This window comes from Melozone crissalis, unplaced genomic scaffold (assembly GCF_028551555.1).
Source record: "Melozone crissalis strain CALT ecotype California unplaced genomic scaffold, PUWL_Pcris_2 ptg000006l_1, whole genome shotgun sequence".
Taxonomy (NCBI): Eukaryota; Metazoa; Chordata; class Aves; order Passeriformes; family Passerellidae; genus Melozone; species Melozone crissalis.
In genome coordinates, this window is record NW_026535784.1 from 16,994,001 (window position 1) to 17,010,625 (window position 16,625).

Below are 16,625 nucleotides of genomic sequence, written 5' to 3' on the forward strand. Positions count from 1 at the left end.
GTTCTCAGGAAAACTATAAAAAAAAAGAAACTTCCTGTAACTCTATCCTACTGAGTAACAATACTTAGGAACACCCAAATTTTTATATACATGTTTGTGCCATCTACTGACAGCTTGTGAAATGGCATTTGCTTTTCTCTGGATGTATTTTTCACATACAACATTATTGTAATATCTCCACTATTCTATTATTATTGAACTTTGTTTTTATGCTTTGCAATATATTAAACAGGAGAAATATGAATCTTTTTACTACTTTCTACCTTCATTAAATTAATATGAAAATAAGTACTTCTTTTGAATAAGTCTCTATGCATTACTGTAATTTTTTGTCCATTTTGCTGCACCAATTTAGTTGCCAGACTCTTATCAAGGCTGGTTTATAAAAGTACCATTTGTCTTATTTTAATTTCCATTTAATAGGAATGGAATAATAATCTCTCTCCTACTCCAGCAGTGTTGTCATTGGGTTAAACAGTGAACATGGAAACACTTGAGTGGAATTTGGTTTGGATTTTTTTCTTTAATTAAAACAGAGTGGTGACTTTGGCACTGAAAGCCCAAACATAGGGTTATTGTCCTGGCAAAGATATAAACCAGTCTCTCTTTATTTCTGTATAATGTTGGTCAGAAATTCCATCATAGCTGAGATCTAAATACAGAACTGCCACACTGTAACCTACCTTTCTGGGTTAGCATATCATTACACATTCATTATTTAATATTTCAATGATTCAGGAAGCAGAGGAAATAATCTAAGAAATTACTTTTTCACTTTAAGTCTTATTCTGTAGATTATATTTAATTTCTCAGCCTCAGGTGAAAAGAGGTCATCCAAAAATGAAATTGAAAGATAGGACAGGTAGTAAGCAACAGAATATGGAAAATTCATTGCTATACTGCTGATGAGCCTTACAGTAGTACTGTATGATTTCATGTGACCTCTTGGAGTAGCTCTCCTGAGTGGCTCACAATGTGCTGGGTTTGCCTCCTGTGTCAAAAGTAACTTATCTCGCTGGCAGACTAGTGATAGAAATGGTGCTGTGTTGCCTTTCACCACTGTAAAGGCCATGCTTCGCTTTAAAATGAGGTCGCAAAAAGAGGAACGGGTATGAGGAATTACAGAGAAACAAGAACCACAGGCTGTTGGGAACAGCCTGCAACCCCTTTGCTCAACCAAGTGTTTCACCGACTGGAAATGTGTGCACGCACCGCCGGCTTCTGTCAGGGGATTTCCCGCAAACACAGCGATGGGAGGTGCCGAGCGGTGTCTGAAACGCTGCATCTCCGTTCAGTTCCGCAACCCCACGGGTCAGTAAGTGCTCACTTTGAGGAAGGATTACTTTCTTAAAAAAAAAAAAAAAAAAAAAAAAAAAAGTTTTATGCCAGCTCAGCAACTAGATTAATTTGGACTTTTTCTCTCAGAGGACGAGTGAGCACTGAACCGGTTTCCCAGCGAAATAGCCACATCGCCGAGCTTATCTGAGTCCAGGAAGCGTTTAGAGACAACGCTCTCGGGCACGTGGTGTGATTCTTGGGGTGTCCTGCACAGGGCCAGGAGTTGGACTCGTTGATCTCGACAGGTCCCCTCCAACTCAGCATATTCTATGATTCTATAAAATTCACCCCTTTTCCGCCTCATCCCAGACGCGGGGGTAGCGCCGGCCCTGAGGGAAGCGCTGCTGCAGCCGCGCCCGACGCTCCGGCCGGCGCTTCCAGCGGGGTCCCGCCGGGCCCCACCGCGTCTCCCGCGCCGAGGGCTGTGAGGGGCGAGCATGGCGGCCGGGGCGGCTCCCCGCGCTGGGCCAGAGAAGCCTGAAGCCCAGGAAAGGCTCGGCAGCGGCATGACGCTACCCCTTCACAACAGGCGGCCGCCTAACATAGCCGGAAGAAGAGCGAGGGACAAAAGCCAGCCCTCCCTCCTCCCTGGGGCTGGCCCGGGCTGCCGGGCCCGCTCTGCCTCCTCCCCCCCGCTGCTGCCGACGTGGCGGGGCGGGGAAGGGAAGGAGCCGGGGGCGCGCCGGCCGGGGCACTGCTGAGCGGTAAGGAGCGCGGCGATTTCTGCATTTTCTGCCGCTTTTGACACTGGCTGCACCACACAGCTCTGTCCCAGAGGGGAATTTCGAAAAGGGGAAAAAGGAAAAGGAGAAGCGGGAAGTTGTGGCCGCTGCGGGCTTGCGGGAGCGGCGCTCCGGCTGCTCCTGCCCCGCCTGGTGCAGGGGCAGAGGGCAGCGGGGCAGGGGGAGCTGCCTGGGGCGTTCGCCTGCGCTCGCCGTGCCCGCAGCGGCCCGCGGTGGAGGAGCGATAGCGGGCGTCGAGCGAGAGGGGAGCAAGGTGCCGTCGCCAAAAAAGTTATTCCTCCCTCCCGCTCGGGGACGGTGATTCGTGCCCCAAGGCGCCCGGCGGTAGCTGGGCTGTGCTTTCCAGGGGAGATGAAACTCCTCAGACAGGCGCGGCAGGTGCCGCCACCGCCAGCCCCCTCAGCGCGGCTGGGCGCTGCGGGCCGGGCTCTCCCCCGCCACCGGTCCGGGCTGGCCTTAGCATTTCCCTCACAAACTCCCCGTAGAGTAATTCCCTTTGGGCGGAGCTGTCCGAGTTGATTTGGATCAGGACAGTCTCACGGATGAGAGGCTGAATGACGCTGGCCCCGGGTGCAGCCCGGCTCATGTGTTGTGACAGACACGGTGGTTCGCTGTTACGTGCCGTGCTCCTGGAGGGAAGGTTCAGCAGGCAGCTGCAGGGACCGTGGCCCCAGTGGTACCCAGAGATGATCCAGCAGTGCAAAAATCCATGTGCACGTCTGTGTCATCCTTTAAAAAGTGCTGGGCTTACTCAGAGCTAATGCCCATTCAAAATTATGAAGTATGTGTGTAAAGGTTTTACAGGTTTTAATAGAGGATCCTCATCTCTTATGATGGAATTTGACTTACAAATACAAAAATTTTCCTCAAGTGATGCTGTCCATCACACAGTGAGTACTGTTACAACAATAGCACTACTTTCCTACAATAAAGCATTTTATAATATTTGCTGTATTTGTAATGGTAAGCTGTCAAATGCAAAGATTCTGACTTCAGAATTCATGTTTTCTGAAGATAATTAAGGTACAATGTAAGCTGAAGTAATACAAGTGATAGCAAGTGCTTACTTTTTTACTTACGTTTTTTGTTCACTGGTCCAAAGTGCTGCTCATGGAACTATTTATAGAAGTGAGCTCCATTCACATTAGATAAACAGGCTACTAAAGCTATAGATGTATACAGTTCTACAGACTTTAATAAAATATACTAATTTAAATACATGCTTCTTAGGCAGATTTCTCCTAAATCCCAGTTGTGTTTTGCTTTTTGCCTTTTTTCCCCCGTTCTCCTACAATCTCCATTCTTCCTGACTGATGCAAACCTTTGAGCCATATTTAATTAATGTGAGAGTCAATAAAAAGGCAGCATCTACAGAGAGGACTGTACAAGTCTTTTCATGCCATGCAACTCAACATTTTGCAAGCTCTCTGTCAAGGATTGTCTTCTGAGTGCCAGGTATACTGTTGGTACCAACAATTAAATGTTAGTCATAACAGACCAGCAGTCCTTTTGGACTCTGGCAGTGCCACTCCTTGATCAGCTGCAGAGCTTACTCTGTGGCTTTATCTTTACCCATCAGCATCCTCAGCCTGATGACTGCACAATGGTGGAAAATACCTCCAAAATTACATTGGAAGATAAGGAATAAGTAAGACCAAACTGGTTCATAACTTAAAAAAAAAATCAGTAACTACGTCATACAAGTTTACCTTGGCTTCAAAATTGAAGTTTAATCACACAGCTGGAATTTTAGGAGATGGTGAGAATTGTTGCACTCCCCAAAGAGCAAGACTTTGGGACAAGTGATACAGAAACAGTGTGAGCAGTGACTCTGTGCTATGGCTGTGTCTGTGCAATGGCTCTAGGGCCCATGGCCTGTCATGTTCACAGATTATGCCCCTTCTGAAGCACATGAGTGTCACCACAGTTGTAGGTACAGAGAGTTACCCTCCCCTCTGGCAGTCAGTCAGCAGGCTGTAGGAACCCTGTGTATGTCTCAGCCATGAAAGGGAGAGCAACAGCTGCTTGGCTTTGCAGGTTAATGTAGAAATTAGCCATGTGGAAACTCCTACATTTGACTACTCCAGACAAATTAATATCCTTTCACTCTCACTAAACCATATTTTGGAAAGCAGTAATGCTGCTCTTTGTATTTGAGTGGGATCCTGTAGAGTGAGTGGAGTTACAGTATTATCCTGATGCCAGTGCCAGCGTGCCACAGGGCTCCATGCTCCATGCTTTTGGAGATCTTACGTCAAGGTTGTATTGTTTTTCAGCAGTAGCATATGGTAAACACTGTGTATTTTATAACAAACACTCAAATGTTCATGGTACCTAAAAGACTTTACTTTCTATGTTCAGAACTGAAAATGTCTGAAGACGCATCTGATGGCACCCCACCTGAAGAAAAACCTGAAGTAATGGAGATGCCCAGCAATGAGGTATTGCCTCATGAATCAGTACCACACCTCGTAGAAGCTGAGATCTTGCATGAGTCTTCACAAGATCAACATGGACAGGTCACTCAGAATGTTAGTAATGGAAAGGAAGGAGACACAGTCATTAATGAAAACCCTTTGACTGAAAATCTCGTTGAAAGCCTGCCTTGCAGCCTGCCTTCCAGTGAAGACACAACTGAAGACAAGCCCACCGAGTGCATTGAAACTGTAAGCCTTGATACAGAACCTGAATTGGAAGAAACACTGCATGAGCAAAGCAATCCAGTAAGCAATACTTTCTTTTCTCTAAAAGCCCTCCTCTCCTTGCATTTTGAGGACAGAATTTTGTATAATGTATGTCCTGTTTTTCACAAAAACCTAGGAATTTACGTGGAAAACCTACACAGGGATAAATTAAATTCCGACACCAAGCTTTTGAAAACTAGTAATAGTTTAATTTCACTTTTCAGTATGATACTAATTTGGTCTTTCAAGTCTGGTTGCAATGAAACTTGCATTGTATAAAGGTGATGTGTTACTGGACACATTCTTGAGACAACAGTTTCTTAACATGATTTAAATATGGAATACTGAGAATGGCTTAGCACTGGCCATTAATGTAAAAAGTATGCAGCACCTCCTCTGGCTGTGTTTTTATTGAATTCAGTTGTTAGGAGTTCCCTGTGCACATCTACTGAATTACACACATGAGGAGACTTTGGAAGAGAAGCCTCCATCTCTGGCTCCTGCCTCCAACCCAGCAAGGAGACAGGTTCCTACCTCTCCCTCATATTAGCCTCAATAAACTTTATAGGGTTGGGTACCTGAAGAAATATTAGGACATCTGTAAGACATCTCTGGAGATTAAAGCTCTTCTAGGAACAGATGATGTGAGCTATGCTTCTGCTTTTTTTGTGCACAGAAGTTTGAACTCCACATAATACCCAATCTGTCATCACCTATTAAATGCCTGACTTTGTTGCCTGACAGTTTCTTTGTGTTTCCTCCTGCCTCTTGAGAACAAGATTTTTAGACAGTGGAGTAACATTTTTGTTCTTACAGGCTGCAGACTCCTCATCTAAAGCAAGTAGATGGGGAGCTTGGGGTACCTGGGGAAAGTCTCTCCTGTCATCAGCTTCTGCCACAGTGGGTAAGTGTTCAGTTGGTAAAATGTGTGGAAACAATTAATAATTTTCATGTGTCATTAGACAGATTAGTGTTGCATCTTAAGGATTCATAGACAATTTTGCCTTGATAAGCTTGGGAAGCATGATTTTTTTAAAGAGGAAGATGGACCTTCCTAATTATTCAAATTATGGACAAGGTACTAGGCTTGTTTGTAAAGTTAATGAATTACTTGATTGTGACTTCTTCATAGAAAGGATCCATTATCCAATACAATTTCTATCAGGCAAAGGCTTATGGTTTCTCAAGTCAAAGCAACCCAGATTTTCATGCTCACTCGTGTTAATGGTTTGTATGCCAGGTTTGACTCCTGCCTACACATGAATTCACTTGTAGTAAATCATTCCAGCTTTTCTTGCCACCAGTGAAACACTCACACTGTCACACTGGATTTCAGACAGTAGAACAATGTATTAAAACATGGGCCCTGTACTCCCTCTCCCTGTACTCTCATTTCCAAAATGTCCTTGTGAGGACTTCAGGTGAAACTTAATTATTGCTCTTTGAAAACTCACCGTCAAAAAGCAAAGCATAGAAATATGTAGTTACCATTGGGAAATAATTTCTCACAAACCAGAAATGTTTTGTAACAAAACAATCTGTTAGCTAGTCAGTTCTCATAAAGGATCCACGGAACACTTTCAAAAGATGAACATAGGAATTGAAATTAATTGCTAGTTACTAAAAATTATTCAATAGAGATACTGGTTTTATGATCCCATATAAGGCTCAGTAATTCTCCTCCTTATCTCCTGTTTTCCATGGACAGTAAGTGGTTTCTGTCTGTTTCTCAGAGGAGGGAAATTTCCTTGTCCTCTTTTTTTTCAGTAACATCCACAGTCAGGAGTGAATAACTACATTTTCTTTCAGACAACAACAATTAACATTTCTGGCTACATTCAGAATGGGTTTCTAGGGTGTGTGGAACAAGTTTGTTGTGTAGGCAGTCTGACTTGATAAGGTTGTCTGATGTCTGTTTTGAAGAGGCATGTCATCACCATGAATAAATATTTTTAGGGTTGTTATTGTCTAAAAATGAGCGCAGCTGGAACAAGTCAAGTTGCCTTGGAAAAAGAGCATCCACATGCAGAAAAGGAAAAGGAAAATTGTAGAATAATTTTAATTCAACATCAGAATGGTTGCACTATTTCACATTGAAGACCCATCTACTGTTTAGGTTCTGGCAGTGACCAAGAATAGCTAGGAAAGCACCTAAATCCAGATGTATATAAAGCAGCAGTTTCCAATTTTCCTATTTCCTAGAATCTGCAGCATAGACAGAGTTCCTGACCCTGGGATCAGGGTATGTTGAGTTTCCACGTTACTATCTAATAATTTTGAATCTAACTTCGTGAATTTATTTAACAAAATTGACTATGAATTAAGCAAAAATAAAATTTATGTTCTTCCATGTTTTGTGAACCCAAGGTAACTTGGAAGAGCAAATAGCTAGTCTTAGATTTGTTACAGGAAATCAATGCACCAGGTAATATTTTATATTCCTGATACAGAGGGCTTATTTCCTAGTTGTTTATTATGAAAATTCATGCTTGATCCTCTGGAATACTTACTGTCTCTCACTGTCATGGACACGATATGGTTCTGAACAGACCACATATTTCCTTCAGTATGATAATTCCCTAGTGAGATATATGGAAAAAAAATTAAAGCTATTGGAACTTTCTATAAGCTTTATTGTTATTATTATTATATATTTATTATTCTCTTCAAATTTACTCCATTTAATATCTGATCAGATCAACCAACACTTCATCTCCTGTTCCACACCAGAAAATAGTTTTGCTATGGACCAGTCCATTGTAAAGTTGCTATTCCTTCAGTGTAGCAAATGCTGTAAGTAAAACTGCCTTCTTGGAGTTAAGACTTAGTAGCAATTCAGTCTGTGATTTTTCTGTTGTTCTGCCATTATATTGTACAACACAGCTGCTTGTCTGGTGAAATATGACCAATATCTACTATTCCTAATGTTTTTCTTCAAAATTGTACTTTGTAAAAATAGCGCAAACAGTTTGAGGTGGACTAAATAACATCTTAAAGGCTTAAACAAATACATTCTGCTTTTAACAAAGAGTATCATGGACCAGCCAAGGTTGGACAGTACCTTGAAAAGTCGTCTAGTCAGGGGTTTTGTGGGAAAGGCTTTATGCCTCTAGATGAGATTATCTAGCATGTTGTCCAGACACATCTTGAAAACCTCCAACAACGGAGACTTCACCATATCCCTGGGTAGGTTTTTCCAGTGAATAATTCTTCTTACTGTAATTAATTTTTCTTGCATTCCTACCTGTTTTAGACTGAGTTAAAATGTTGTTCCAATGATCTCAGTTTCCTTATCCTTCAGACACTGATAGAGAATTCACAAACACATGAGCATTTTTAATGCATGGCTATAATTTATTTAGGACAGCTGATTTTAGTTCCCTATAATAACTCAGTTTCCATATAGTTTGTACCTCATCCTCCTTTAAGTAACTCTGCGCATACAGCCATGGATTGTTTTGGTGGTAATTTTTTTATTCCAAAGAAAATATCTGTTGTCTTTGAACTGATTTTGACATTATTTGGATCGAGGTCCCCACGACAAGACAGATGTGATACTCCTGTACAAAACAGAATCTGTAATGCCTTTGGAGTTTCAGTCACTGCCTGAACCATGTTTGGGCTCTTGACACTAGATGTCACACTAAGCAAACTATTGAATCAACTTCATCAATGAGGTGAAGAGATTTCTTTTGTTCTTGAAAGGTGCAAGAAAGTTGCTTCCTCCTTATAGAACCACAGTGGAACAGAACCACTGAAATAGTTGCTGGAATGATGAGATGGGAGAAGGCTCACTGTGATATGGAGGAACAACTTGTACTAATTATCACCATTTTAGTGTGTTTCTTTTCAGTGGTGTTTTTTAGTAGATCAGCCATTACACAAGGCAGTCTTTTGACAGTGTTAAGCTCGAGAGAGTGACTATTGCAGCTAAATCAGTCAATTAATGGGTAGTAGCCACTGAAATGTGTAGTCCCTCACCTGTCTTTTCCTTGCATGTTTCTTCCTTCTCCCTGTACCAGCATTCATGTTCCTCTGAGTTCCCTCTAATCCAGTTTAGGAAGCAAAACTGACATAAGAGTAACTCTAGAGGAAATTTTCTGCCTCATTTTCTGCCTCTTCAGTTCCTTGATCCGACTCTTTGAGACCAGTTTTGGGGCAAGCAGAAGGGACAAGTGTGGAACATGGGGAGAAGTAGAACCTCCCATAACTGCACCAAGAAGCCATTAGGTTACCTTAGCTGTAACAGCAAACTCTTTATTCCCAGGGCTTATGTGAGGCAAAATATATTTTCAGTTTGTCCTGGCAGCTTGTGACTTGCATTTTTAAAACATCTTCTATGCTTTAAACCTTGGGTCTTTGTTTTTTCTTCCAACTAATCTATCTGCTAGCTTAATTAAAGTGACTGCCTTCTGCAAGCCTAGCCTTTCATATGCTATGTTTTGAATGATGTATGACATTCAGAAGGTGCTGAAGTTAGGATGCTCAGTGAGCTGCATTTCCAAGCAAAGTCTGTTCTCTATCATGCTGTATACAAATGCTTCACCTTTAGAGCCATTGCTAAGACTAGAACCTGTCAATACATTCACACAATAAAAGTAATAAAAAAATAACCCAGCTGTTTGATTCATATGCTCCCTGAAATTCATACTATAAGGCTGCGCAATGCATCTTTCTAATATGTTGTTTGTAATTATTGTTCTGCTATCTTGATTATTTTGTTCTTGTGTATATTCTCATCTAGTTCCTTAGCTGTGAGAATGGCACATGAAAATATCAGACACCCATACTTCTCCCTGGTATGCTGAAAAGCACTTTTTGTCACTCAAGTGTGACAGAATGAAATGTCTCTTTATACATCACTGTGTTCATGAGCTTGGATATTATTATGCATGGGTATGTGTAGTAATCAGCATTACATAGTTGACTTCTCTGTGGAACAGAAATGCCAGTGCTGCAGATAATGTGAAACTAAAGTATTCAAACATTGCAAATGTCTTTTCTCTATAGGTATTGCTCTGTTGCAAAATAAAGTACAATATTAAAAAAAAAAGTCTGGGTGTTATGCTTGTACTTTAGTTATGCTTGCACTTTATGTGATCATAAAGAGGATAGTTAATCTCTTCAGACTTTTTTTTATTTCATAAATTTGGCTAATTAAGGGAAAACTACTTTGGGTTGGAATCACATGGTGGTCACAACTGTTTTGTAAATAACACTTTGGCTGCTATAGCAGCAAGGCTGGCCCTTTGCAGTTATTCCTTTTTAAGAATGCTGAATTGAAGTTTTTCTCTTTTTTCTCTTTTGCGTTCTTTATGTCTTTTAACATGGGCTTATAGTCTAGAAGAGACTGAGAGCCAATAAAATGTAACAGCCTTTATGCTTATTGCTATTATTGAAACCTTTTATGCTTGCAATATGGAGATCTGAATCTAGTCTCATTTACTAGATTAATTGGAGTGATTCCTGATTTATAGACAAGATAGCATAGGTGTTACAAGAATCTAGCTTGGTTTTTTTTTTTGTTTTAACTGCCAGGAAGAGAAGTTTTGTGAAAGCTTGAAGTGAATGGAGTGCCAATAGGATAGCCTAAAAGGGAGCAAAATGGGGCCCCACTTTTTGGTGTACAAAACCAGAGCACGGCTGGATTGTCCACATCTCTATACTTCATGTTCTGGAGTGATTCTCCTCCAGCCAGTGTCAGGTTCCTCAGTTTCTCATCTGGTGAAAGGTGCTCATTTAATGCCTTGGTCTTCCTCTTTAGCTTGAGCTAGATGGGGCTTCACTCATGTTACTAGACAAAATTTTGATCAGTTCTTCATCAGATGTGCTCCCATGGTAGGACACAGGTTACAAAGGCAGTGTTGTAGCCGGGGACAAAATCTCAAACTCCTCCCCATCTGTACCAGTGAATCAGAGTCCAATTGCCTGTGAGTACTAGATGGACAAGGGATCAGTGGTTCCTATACAGAGTGGTTTAGGTTTCAGACATAGTGAACTGCCCTCCAGGGGTGTCTGTTTGCCTCTCTCAGCTCTGCAGGGAATCCAAAGCTACTAAGCTGGGAGGTGGAAGATGAAACAGCTTGCAGCAAAGTGGGATGGGATCTGACTAAAGCATTTGTGAGTGCTGCAATCTGGCCTTGGCAGATCAGGCAAACCAAAAGGCAGGTCATGTTGTTAGGCAGTGTTAGCAAAACCTTCTTTTTTAAATTAAAGATCCCAACTAGGAACGTGAACAATAATATTCTGTGGAAAGTGCCAGCCAATAGAAAGGCAAGGAATCATGGGGGCAAGAGAAACAAAAGCAATAACACAGGGGAAAAAAGAGTGCTTTCTTCCAAAAGCTCACAGTTAACAATGCCTACTGCATAGCTCTTCTGTCTGTTGTTACAGAAGAGTAAATGGAGATGTCAGAGGTGTCAGCTCAGTTGCATTAGCACACCCAGTGTTACAAAATGAGTGCATCTTTAAATTGTAGGCTTCTCTCCCATGACCTCTCTTACTTCTGTGCCTTTTGAAATTGCAAATAATCATCTTCATTTCCAAGGCAACAGGCATTTCTGCCATTTGTGCATGTATGGCAGTTGTGGTCTTCTGATCTCATCTGGTTTTGCTGCTGCAGTCAAACATACATGCCATATAGCTTAGTTCAGCAAAGCCACCCTTAGCTGACCTGGAGTATCTTCTTATTATTCTAGGGCATTTAACCACAGCCCCAAAAATGCTGCCTTTTGTAGGTCAGTAAATATCAATACAGCAACTGTGTGCTTTCTCTTCTTAAATGTGTTAGCTTGTCTGCCAAACTATGGAAATCAATTCAAGGTGTAAAAAATCACAGGGAAAAAAAGTGGGAAATTGATCTGAAAACATGTAACTTTTGCAGACAATTCAAATTTTTGCTCAATGTTTAAAGGATTTTTATACGACTACAGGACCATAGTATTTTGTTACCAAGTCAGGTTGATTAAGTCAATGAAAAGAATAAAACTCTCACACATTTAAAAAGTTGTGAGCAGAAGCAATGGGAAGGAATGTGACATGCAGTGTCTATTGTACTAGTGTAAAAGCACAATTAATAGTGATTTGAGTCCCAGGAATATGGGGATTAAATAAATGACTCCAGAATCTGTGCATGCTAATGTTTTCATTGGGCTCATTAAAATATGTGGGAGATTGGGACTAGACCATGCAGTACACTGCTCTCCAGTATCTGCATTGGAACAGACTTTGCAACAGTCAGGAAATTATCCAGCAATGACTTAAACACTGTGGTGCATAACCTAGTATGACTCACACAGTTGGATGCTGTGTGAGTTACTGTTTTTTGTAAGACACAAGTAAAATAGATAAAGGTCATATTTCCTTTAGACAGGTAAACATTTATCTGCCTAGGCTGTTACAGTGTGAAACATTGGGACCTTGTGCAGCCTATGAAATTCCTTGTCTCTGCAGGTATTTTCCATAGGCTATATCTGTTCTTTATGTTTACCTACAGATACTGCAGTTTTCTTCTGTGTGATCTTTCAGAAGTGCTGCTTCACATATGTTTTCTAGAGTATATTTATTCATAAATATATATATTCATAAATCTAAGCTTTCCTTTTTCCTACTCCAACTAGATTTGCTGCATCTTTCTTGACTCAGATGTTTGAAAGCATATTTGTATGACTACACACACAGATGTATATGTTTATTCAGAATGCTGCAGAGCACTGGCAAGTGATAGGCTGTTTTGTTGTAATTAATGTAACTCAGAAAAGATGCTTTGAACTTCTCTAATAGAGTGCACACAGTTATGGGAAATTGTGGACAACACAATCATTATGCATAACTTTGCACCTTAGATGTCTAGATATCAGCCTGACCATCTGTATTAATGCCTCCTCTGAAATAATTTATCTGTTTACAGTTCAGTTTAACCAAAGAAGTATGAAATTGTTATTAACATTTCTCATAAATTGTTAAGCAGACAGTTGAAGCACTCTGGATTGCCCTACTGCTAGAAGTGATCAGTTTCATGCAAGATGCACTAACAGTGTACAGTACAAGATAAAAATCAAATCCTGTCTCTGAAGCTACTTAATTTTATGTTGGAAAGAAATATTGCTCACCTGGTTTGTTGTTCACCTGTTGCACCTTAGCTGATGCACAGAAGCTTCCAGCAAAGCAAGATTAACAAGTGGATTGCTTGTAATGAGAGAAATATGTTATGGACATACTTGTACACATATCCAGAAGCAAAACAGGCAGACAATTTTAGAGCAGTCCTTCTTAAGGGCAGCATTTTTCAACTACAGTTGATGCAGATTAGGAAGATGCTGCCTCCCCTTGACTGACTACAGGGACTCACCAGTCCCTGTGATCTGCTAGTGTAAACAAACTCTGTATAGAAAACCAGCAAGGCAATCCTGTTCTGTCAAAAGTATTCAGATAGAAACAGTAGCAACATGTATACTTTATATTAAAGTAGCCCATTTTAATAGAGGACTAGGGATTCACTGCATATGAATCATGTAAAGGTGGTAAAATCTTTGTAGATCGCCTGCCACTGGAGCAATAGTTCTGTTTGTGTCATTTGACATCAGCAGACTTAACAAAGTGTATTATTTAAATACTAGCTTTGGGGAGAGACATTTCAGAATTTTACTTCAAATGAGAAACTAAGGAGCTTAAATCCTGAAAAAACTTTGGGGACTGGAGTCAGTGTCCCTAAAAACATAGCACCTGTGCAGAGGACTGAACAATTCCAGACTCAGTCCTGCAGTCATACACAATCCATTGACGTTGGGTCAATTTTTCTAGAATACTGAAAACTATGTGAGGTGATACCCTATGGCCTTAGGAGGACTGTCAGTTTCCATTTAAACTGATTGCAATAGAATATTTAGCATTTTGAAAAGCAGGGAACTGAACTTATGTGGGCCACTGAAATAACTTTTACTTTTCAGATCCAGCATAATTTGTGTTATATTTCAGCCTTATAATTTATATTCAGTAGAAGTATAAGAATACTATGCACTGATAGTAATGAGTTTTCAAATCATATGGTCCATAAAACATGCTTCTTCTACAGGTCATGGGATAACAGCAGTAAAGGAAAAAGCAGGAACTACCCTAAGAATTCACAGTGGAAGTTCAGCCTCTCTGGAAACAGCGGAGCCTCCTGCAGCTGAAACACCAGTTACTCGTGAGTTCAAGTCCACTGAAATTGGACAAAACTCTGACCCTGCCAAATCAGTTCCATTTAGAAAATATTAAGATTTTGGTCACATAAACCATTTTACTGTAATTTTTGACTTGCAGGGTTGAAATTATGCTATAACCAGCTTGTTTTCTTTTCTTAGAAGCAGAAGATTCTCTGGCCCAAAGCTCTTCTGAGAATATTCCTTCTTCTCCTTCATCTGGATCTCGTGGCATGCTGTCAGCTATCACTAGTGCTGTACAAAACACAGTGAGTCATTTTAGCTGATCTCTCTGCTCCAGTTATTATTTGTTATTTTTTGTTCAACTTCACTGTAGGTCACATTTTTTAAGTTACAGGTCTTTGTAAAAAATGTTATTTTGTAAGTCTGTTTAGAGTCTTTTCCATGACAAAATAAAATTAAACTGTCCAATTAAAAAATAAGAAGTCAAACAAAACTGAGTTATGTTTTCACCAGTTTTAGAGAAAAAAAAGGTCTTTTCCAAAACTGTGTAGAATTCTGCAAATTTTTGAAAATCTTTTTTATAATTGTACCATCATCTGATTTTTTATTTTTACAGTTAAGTCCTCCTTCCAGAGAAAGTGGGATAGGACTTGTTACCATTTTTGAAGGCAGATAGCATAAGAAAATACTCCATTTGCTTATTTTAAGGCTTTTTACTAAGCTCTCTATTTTTAGTTCCTGTCCTTTACCTTCGCCTCTTTATCTAATCTCTCATTTCATATTAGCCTTCCCAGAAGGGGCTCTGATTGCAAACTTAGCGAAGCAAAATCTTTTGTTCACAGTTCTTTCTTAACATCCTTATATTTTGTGTGTTGAACTTCATCCTGTACCATACCGTTTCCAAATCAATTTTTGTGTTATCTTCTTCTCCAAATTTTTTTGCATCTTCAAGTATGATGTTTCACTTGAAATTATGGAAGACTTTAAATATTTGCTGTAAATGCATAGAAGATTAATTCCCCACTGAGCAAGTTTTATGAAATGGCAGTTCTTTTTTATTGTATATTCAGTTCACTCTGACTGCCTCATCACTGTAATATCAAAAATTTTGGGAACAGAAGGAGATTCCTATAGATAATTCCTAAGACTGTTTCTACAGAACCTGGAGCATCATATGGCTTGTAGAGCTGGCTGTCCACCAGTAAGATTACTTGAGCATTATACAAGATTTGCAAATAAGACAAATGTGCTTGTAGGCAGCCTGGAGAGCTGCCATACCACAGTGATCAATGTGGTACAGAAAGAATCACTTAAGGTCTCAGTAATACACTTGTAATGCCACTTGAGACTTTGGAAGGGTTTTCCATTATATGTCATGTTACATCAGCACTTGAGTATCTGACACACACATAATCCAGATTGAAATGGAAATCTTTAGCCAGTGAAACAACTTCTTCAGTGTACATAAAAAATATGAAGACACAGTAAAACATATGTATTTAAATAGACAGTTCCAGAGTCATCATAAGTGTTAAAATTTTAAAAATCCAGTAAGGCAGAGTCTTCTGTTCATGATGGACTTGGCTCCATATTATTCATGTCTAAAACAAGTTCCTACAAACCAGATGCCATTGGATGAAATTAAAGTGGAATAGAATAGAATAGAATGACAGAGCCACAGAATCGTTAGGATTGGAAGGGAACTTAAAGATTGTCTAGTTCCTATGCCCCTGCCTTGGGCATGGACACCTTCCACTAAACCAGGTTGCTCAAAGCCTGATCCAGCCTGGTCTTTAATACTTCCAGGGGTGGGGCATGCACCACCTCCCTGGGCAACCTGTTCCAGTGCCTCACCATCCTCATAGTGAAGAATTTCTTCCTGATATCCAATCTAAATCTGTCCTTGTCAAAGTAAAGCCATTCTAAATCTGTCCTTTTCAAAGTAAAGCCATTCCCCATTTGTCCAAACACTGCTTGCCCTTGCAAAGTGTCCCTCTGAAGCCTTACTATAGGTCCTGTTTAGGTACAGGAAGGCTGCTGGAAGGTCTCCTCAGAGCATTCTCTTCTCCAGGCTGAACAGCCCCAGTTTTCTCAGACTGTTTTCACAGGAGATGTGCTCCAGCCATTTTACGATTTTTTTTTAAATTTACAACAATTGTTACATTTCCTCTGGTGTAAGCTGTTCAATTAACTGGAAATATTTGTGTAGGTTTGCTTTTGTTTTGTTTTTTTTTTTTTTTTTAACATATTCAGAACAAAGTAAAGGCATCAATCCTCTTGTTAGTTGAAGTATAAGAAATTTAGGGACCTGAATGTTCAAAGATGGTGTCTACAAAACCACTCAACACTCCTCTTTACAGTTTATATTAGCCTAAACTGGGAAGAAAATAACCACAATGCATTATTTTATACAGGGGAAAAGTGTATTATCTGGAGGCTTAGATGCTTTGGAATTTATTGGGAAGACAACCATGAATGTCCTTGCAGAAAGTGATCCTGGATTTAAGAGAACCAAAACACTGATGGCACGAACAGTCTCACTCTCTCAGGTTGGATATATTTAAATACTACTCTGTCAATGCAATTTCATATTCTTTTTCCAGAATTTCACATGCCTCAGGGAGAGGCTTTATTTATTGCAGTAGATGCTGGCTGGGCTTATGGAAATAAATATTAAGCTTTACAATTGCTCTACTTTATTTTTCTTCATAGAA

At 40.2% G+C, this 16,625-nt stretch overlaps 1 protein-coding gene across 2 annotated transcripts in view; it reads left to right on the top strand.

Moving 5' to 3' along the window:
• The first annotated feature begins 2,016 nt into the window (after nucleotides 1-2,016).
• Nucleotides 2,017-16,625, top strand: part of FAM114A1 (family with sequence similarity 114 member A1) — a 28,869-nt gene continuing 14,260 nt past the window's right edge. The window contains exons 1-6 of one of the 2 annotated variants that reach the window (XM_054294048.1): nucleotides 2,017-2,042; nucleotides 4,443-4,804; nucleotides 5,582-5,669; nucleotides 13,839-13,952; nucleotides 14,110-14,216; nucleotides 16,326-16,460. In XM_054294048.1, the coding sequence (XP_054150023.1) occupies nucleotides 4,451-4,804; nucleotides 5,582-5,669; nucleotides 13,839-13,952; nucleotides 14,110-14,216; nucleotides 16,326-16,460 (798 nt within the window). In that variant the 5' untranslated portion in view covers nucleotides 2,017-2,042; nucleotides 4,443-4,450. Of the gene's footprint in view, nucleotides 2,043-4,442; nucleotides 4,805-5,581; nucleotides 5,670-13,838; nucleotides 13,953-14,109; nucleotides 14,217-16,325; nucleotides 16,461-16,625 lie in introns of those variants that run through there. The other variant, XM_054294057.1, reaches the window with a different exon arrangement.